Raw genomic sequence first — 7,005 nt, forward strand, 5'->3', positions numbered from 1 at the left:
GAAACCAAGCGAAATCACATGCCTGTCCTGCCCTTGTTTGTACTGTCTTTCCCAGTTGTTACCAGGTAGATTTCCAAGCAGTAGCGTAGAAGAATTCTGTGCATAGCCTGCAACAATCTATAAATCAGTGTGTTTCCAAACAAGAAGCTGTTTCCGTATATTGCACCCAAAAGCCGCCAGCACTCTCGGAGCCAGAGGGTTTCAATAGGTTTGCACCTCTCTGACTTCACGCTGCTCCTGCAAGCGCAGCAGCCAAATAACCTGGCGGCAGATTTCAGGAAAGCTAGAGGAAACTTAGGAGAAGCTGCAGCAGAGTGGAGCGTGTGCTGCTCACAGGCTCCAAGAGCACAGCCCTGCCTGCTGCTGTGATGCAAGCCCTCCTCCCCCTCCTGCTCAGGAGCATTTGCCTGGAGCTGGGAACCGCACACGGCTGAGCTCTGAAGTTTGAGCATGGCTCCGAGAAGGCTGAGAAGCTGGAGGTCGCAAACTCCTGCAGACCTGGGAGCTGACACGTGTTCTAGGAGCCTTCTACTTTCCAAACCCTTCATCTCTGCTAAGGACGGAGCAGACACAGCTCAAAGGCACTCACACCTGGAAGGATCTCTTTTTTGATTCTGCTGCTGTTAACCGAGCTCTGCAGACCTACTCATATCCACGGAGGAAAAAGAGGAAAATTCTTTGAAACAGCAAGACACTTTCGAAGTGGGGAGTGGAAGGAGGCAGTTTTTCCCCTCCTTTCCTGTTTGGGAGAAAGGAGTTGACCAACCTGGTCATGAGACTTTTCCATACTTCCCCAAAGCAGGCTCCTGAAGTTGTGACACCGCACCACTGAGAGCCTAGGGTAGCGTAGTCCAGAACAGCCCCCCAGCAGCACACCCTGAGTGCAGACAATCTGGTAGACACAGGAGATGGAGAATGAGGTTGGCAAATCTGTGGACAATCAAATGGACAAATACATGTAATAATTTGGAAGTTTTCTTTACCTATCTTTGCTTTTATTCTGCTTCCTTTTTCTCCCTGATTTGTCATGCATTTATCCCTATATTGATTTAGCTGTGCTGTTAATTCTTTTTTACCCTCCCCTCCTCAATTTAGAGTTACAATAATGGGGAAATCAGAAAGTCAAATGGATATTGTGGAAAAATCAACAAAATCTGGGAAGAAATCCTGGAGCTTTGTGGCAATTGGTCTGTCTGTCTTGCTGCTCCTCATGACTTGTGCAGTGGTCGCCCTGGTGATCCTGTATGCCAGCAGCAGAGGTAAGGAACCTGTGAATAATTCTCTTCCCTCTGCAAACAACATACAAGTCTTTTTGCAGAGCTAAATGAAAAAAAAAATAGAGACAGTGAGGTCACCTCTGTGAGGGACTTGGCTCTCTCTGCCTTGTTCCAAGCTCACACACGGAGAGGGTTATGTTGGATTTTATTTCGTTTTTAAACTATGTAATGTAAGATTCTATGTTTTTAATTAATTCTGTGCATTTTATTGAATTCAGCATTGTTTTGACAAAGGTAAAAAAGTGTTGCACTATTTTAGAGGGGAAAGCGTGCATCTGTGTGTAAAGCTTGATGTTTCCTTATTTTATAGAAGCCTGAGTCAAGATTCATTATTGCCAGGAGTTATAAAGCAACAGCTGCTTAGCAGATCTAAAGGGGAGATTGCTTATTACAACATGAAAGCTTTAAAAAAAAAAAAAAAAGCCAGTGTGCTGCTGAGGAAGGGGAGACTTTTTTAGTATTACATCAGGCAATTTGATCTCTAGGTGAGATTTGGTTCAGTGACTTTCATGCAACTGACTTTCATGCCAGGAACCTGACAATGAGGCACATTACTTTGAGGCGCTTTGCCTAAATACGTTAACTGCAGAGCATGCTTACTCTCAAAACTAAGTTTTTGCACTAGCACACCAAATGCAAAGTCCTATTTAAAAATTCTGTGAAGCAATCAACATGACTGGTAGCAGCACCTGCTTCACATTTGTCATTTCCATGAATGCCTCTCGGATTCAGAGCTTTGCTAAAACACTAGAGAATACACTGAGAAGTATGAATAGCAAAACTGAAGCAAGGCATTGTTTTCTCCTTACATTGTCTCTGCATCTCCTGCCCGCAGTGAACTGCTTTCTTCAGCATTTGTAAGTACAACACTGCACAATTCTGAGTAATAATTCATGAGAAAAGCCTTTTTATTGTTTACTCCTTTTGCTACCAGCAATTGAATGTTACCAGCATTTGTTCCAGTGTTAGATGAAATCTGAGTATTTGGTATTCATAATACTCATCAGAAAGTTACTTATATTTATTCTATTAGCCCAGGAGACAGATGGAAAAAAATCCCCAGATCTAGGTCCTAGGGTAGGAGTTTCTGTATCAAAATACTGAGCTACGCAGAATTTTGTTGCTTGCATGCATGAAGGATTTGAAGTCTGCTCTACATCTTGCTTCTTGGGTTCAGGCAAATCAAAGATTCAGGTATTAATAATATTTGCCCAAATGTTGGTGTCTCATCCAAATCCATGGGAAGAGTCTGTGCATGTAAAGCAAGTGCTTACAAATTTTTCATGAAAGGCTCCTCTGTGAGAAAGCAGTTCCAAAATCTAAATATTTTGCAGGCTCGTATCAGCAATTAAACTTTCATTGGAAAGGTTTCCCAGATGCAGACATTCCTGAGCAAACTGTGAGTGCAAAGTGATTGCAGAGCTGATACGCTGCTTGTCCTGTACAGCGTTCAGCTCCTCCCGGCTGTTTTCTCATGCCTTAAAGGAGCGTTTTCAGCACTGACCTAGAGTCAGCTTCTCCCTCTCTCAGCTTCCATTTAAGTGTACATAGTTGAACTACTGCGACAGGAGACACCAAGATGTGGTCACACCCTAGAGTAGCCACGAGCTTTAGGTAATTCACAGGTGGGAATTGAGCAGCTGGAACTTTAGTCTACACCATCTTTTAGACGAGTGCCTGTACGCACTATTGGGTTTGACACTGAGAAAGCAAGAGCTCTTCGTGCAACCAGGGAATGATCCTGCAGAACAGGAACGTTTTTTTGGCTTGAAAAATTTTGTTCAAATACTCCACTTGGTTCTGTTTTGATGTTACATCTAGGCCCATGCCCAGTGCTCAGGCAAAAGGCTGAAGTTTCTCTTAGACTTACCAAGTGAAAAGCACGTATTGCTCAAAGCTTTGTAACATGAATATAAATCCTACACAGCAGGAAAAAAAGAAATGTAGCTGAGCAGCATTCTTTTGGTAGAATTCCCAAGAACGTTATCCTTGGGATTCTTTTATTTCTAATTTCACTCAAATGTTAATTTTGAAATGCGTATGGGATGCTGGATTGTTTACTAAGAGCAGATTCAGATTCGCCACTTCATCTTTATACATCCTTTATCAGAATGACGCTACCCAGACAGGCTTCTAAAAAATAATTCTGTTTAGCTAACGGAAAATTAAAAAGATTACCTGTCCTGCCTTACATTCTCTCTTTTTTTATATATGAGGGTAGATATAGGCTTTGTGGTTCAGGGAGTATATTTTTGTTCTGCTTGCAGAACAAAAAAAGTATATAGCTTGCAGAAGAGCATTGTGGTGCATGAAACAGGCCTCTGGTTATAGCAATAATGCCTGCAGTACATGTTAATACCGACGGTGATTTTTATCTATATACCCAGACAACAAAAACACTGAAGCTCTCACAGCAATGCAATTATATAGTTCTAGAAGCAGTTTGGGGATTTTTGACATCCAAAGCAGTTTTTGTACCCATAAAACCTTGTCTAAATAAGCTAAGAGAAAATACAGTAAGAATAGCAGAGTAATATTTGGGTGATCATAGAAAGGGAAGCAGACAGAACTGAAGTCATTTGTTTTTGAATCTGAATACACCATGCCCTCAATCTTTCCATCACACTCACACTTACATCTTTGCAGCCTTTTCACAGCTCTCTCTCGGCTATGTTCTACAAATATTTACTAAACTCCAAATCTCATCACTTGTTGGAAAGGTTACAGTCTGAAGAACATTTCAGCACTTACTGTAGCTGATGCATCAAGTCACAGCCAGTGACTTCTCCAGACAACTTAGTTACAAATAACTTCCATTCTCACCTAATTGCTGGTCCTGACTGCTCAAAAGTCATGTTATTAGTTTAATTGATATTTTATTCGCTTTCTGGCTTCCAAGTTTGTAGGGTTTCTCACAAGTAAGATTTGCAGATTTTTTTTTGTGTGTCTGCATCCCCACAGGTTGTCACTATTCACATCTATTATACAGGCTGTTATAAAGCTGGAGGGCATGCTTCTGCACCTATGCTCTACCCTTTTAGGCGGGCTACAAACAAATAAACAAAGAGAAGTACAACACTTGGACTAAGAAGCACCTTGTTCTGGGAGTGGATTTCAAAAGAGCCACGTTATGCTCCAGCATTTCCTATGCTGTGAATGCAATTAATGTGCACTTGAATAATAGGTTTGCAAGAACCTGCTGACTAGGGGCAATGTCTAAACTGGTCACTGGCATACTAAGAAAAGGTTGTGGCTGAGATCTGGCTTGTCTCCTAGACTGATGCCTAGTCATTCTTTGACTTTGTGAATGTTCATTAGTGAGGCATCTATTCAAAGGAAGTAGAGAATTTAAAGAAGTGGCAGCTAACAAAAGTCATGATGAAATGACATTTGGGTGGCAAGACTCTTCTCAATTCTACTCACATGGAGCTATGTGAATGTGAAGCATAAATGTGGAGTGACAGGCCATACAGGGCTCCAAAAGTGGGCAAATACTCGGTTTACTGATTCTCACGTGGAATTCTGTCTCAGCCGTGCTTATAGATAAACTATAGGTAAGAAATCATAAGAAAGGTGGAATAAAAACCAAACACGTGTTATGGAGTCCATTTGAAGACACTGACATCTGGTATAGACAGCCCTCTCAGAGGAAGAAAAGTTAAATTTGGCAATTACATTATTTGTTGCAAACAATTCACTGTTACAACAGCAACAAAAGCAGTTTGCAGTGCTGACAGCACTTCTGCAGATGAGATCTGTGTCAGAAATAGATAAGGTGCTGAAAGGTAAAGCTCACACTTGACTGCCTGATGACAACTGTGGATCTAATTGTTCCAATGTGTGCCATTCCCAGCCATCTGTGGTCCTCAGAACGCACAGTGGGAAAACACTAAAACACAAACTGTGTGCTTCAGAGACTGTACAGAATTATTTGCTTCGCTTTTGTTGTCTAAAAAGGAACTTCAATAAGGCTGTGAAAAGCAACTTGTATTTTAAAAAATTGTCATTCAAAAGAACTGCTGAAGAGGACTACAGTGCTCTACAGATCTCAGAAGTTAGTCTTATATCATGCTGCTGCCCAGTAAATGTAATGCTGTTCAGTGGCTTCTTGTAAAGTCAAATTAAGACAATAGAATTCTCCGCAGTGAATCCAGTGGGGTCTGAAGCATGTCCCAGCTCTGCCATTTTTCAGGTGAGCAGTTGACCTCTGAAGTAGTGTCTAGAATACTTATTTTCCCTCGTTTTCTTCCATGTGGAGTAGTCCCACAGCTAAGGTAGTTTTATTTAGCTTCCTTAAATCTTAGCTTCCCTTATCAATTCTCTGATGGTGCTCTGTCAGACTGAAGGTGAGGGAAGCCCTCAATCTGCAGAGGGTTCAGTGGTTCTTTTCTACTTACAAGACTATCAACAGAGCAAGAGTATGGCTTTCTTAATGAAATAAATGCAAGGGTAATACTGCAGAGGTCCTGAATTTTGAGAGCCGTGAAGGAACTTAGTACTGCACAAAGTAGCTCCAGTGATGAAATCTGTCTGGCTCATTTCTGTTCTTTCGACATCCCTCTTTGATAGTTTTAAAAGGTATACCCAAGGAATGGTATCTCAGAAGAAAGAGGTGGGAAAATGGAGTGACTCGTTTTTAAAAGAGAAAAAGAGTGTTGTAAGACGCTAGATCCTAGATGAATTTGGCTGTGGGAGAAGACAAGTGGGAGGTAAGGTTTGATGGGAGGAAATGAGTATTGATTCCCCACAAACACTTCCGCTGATTATTTACTTTCTATGCAGCAGGGGGAACACAGGATTCAGAGCTGAACAATCTGTACAAATTTTCCTCTGCTACAAATCACTATCTTCATGCCTTACATTATTGTCAAACATGAGCCCATGTCCCACTTAATGATTTTACATTCAGAAATTTCCCATCACATCCATCCAAATCCTGCAAGAAATTTGTTTTGTTTCAACTTTTAGGCTTTGTAGAACATTAACCCGAGTTGTGCCTCCCATGTTTGTACTTGCAGCAGTCTTTGTCCATGGATGTCAAAGAAGTAGTCTCTACGTCATTATAGCTCAATCTATCAGCAATATTTAACCAGGGAGGAAAAATAAATCTATAGAGAAATACCTATATTTATACTGAAAATTTGGGCAGTTGTATTTTAGCAAAGTAGTTTGAGAAAATGAAGTGCATAGAGTTGTCTAGCTGAGGCTTTAGAAGATGCATTTTACATTTGTTTCTATTTATTTGAAGTTCAAGAGATGCAGCAGACAGAGCCTCAGTCAAGTGAGCAAAGACCCAACAAATATATTGCAAAGTAAAACAGGGCAGTGTTGGTCATATCTCATACAGAGTCAGGTTGGCTTGGTTCTTTGTCAGGAATGGTACTGAGGCATAAAAGAGAGAATTGATAGCAAAACAAAGGAGCCACTTTTAGAAGTAATTTGAGAGCCCCTCACCAGCCATTTCTAATTATCTGTTTTTGTGGCAGAGTTTCAGAGCCCTGAGTGTGCAACCAAGGTTTCAAAACAGATTTGGCTTCCCTGCTCATACAGCTCAATTACATTTTCACAATCACAAGGGCTTTTTTGAATGTGGGGAGTTAGAATCTTGTTGAAAGCAGTTGGGTTCCAGAAACTGAAGTTACATTGTCAGGTTATATTAAAGAGAGAAGCTTTGATTTAAAAAAAAAAAAAAAACAAACAAAAAAAAAAAACCAAACAAAAAACCCCC

General features: G+C 40.9%; 1 protein-coding gene across 2 annotated transcripts in view; it reads left to right on the forward strand.

Moving 5' to 3' along the window:
* The first annotated feature begins 1,095 nt into the window (after positions 1 to 1,095).
* The window catches only part of MMEL1 (membrane metalloendopeptidase like 1), a 29,429-nt gene continuing 23,519 nt past the window's right edge, over positions 1,096 to 7,005 (forward strand). For both annotated transcript variants that reach the window (XM_009274127.2, XM_009274128.2), the window contains exon 1: positions 1,096 to 1,259. In XM_009274127.2, the coding sequence (XP_009272402.1) occupies positions 1,106 to 1,259 (154 nt within the window). In that variant the 5' untranslated portion in view covers positions 1,096 to 1,105. The remainder of the gene's footprint in view (positions 1,260 to 7,005) is intronic.

Source organism: Aptenodytes forsteri, unplaced genomic scaffold, assembly GCF_000699145.1.
Source record: "Aptenodytes forsteri isolate BGI_AS27 unplaced genomic scaffold, ASM69914v1 Scaffold16, whole genome shotgun sequence".
Classification (NCBI taxonomy): domain Eukaryota; kingdom Metazoa; phylum Chordata; class Aves; order Sphenisciformes; family Spheniscidae; genus Aptenodytes; species Aptenodytes forsteri.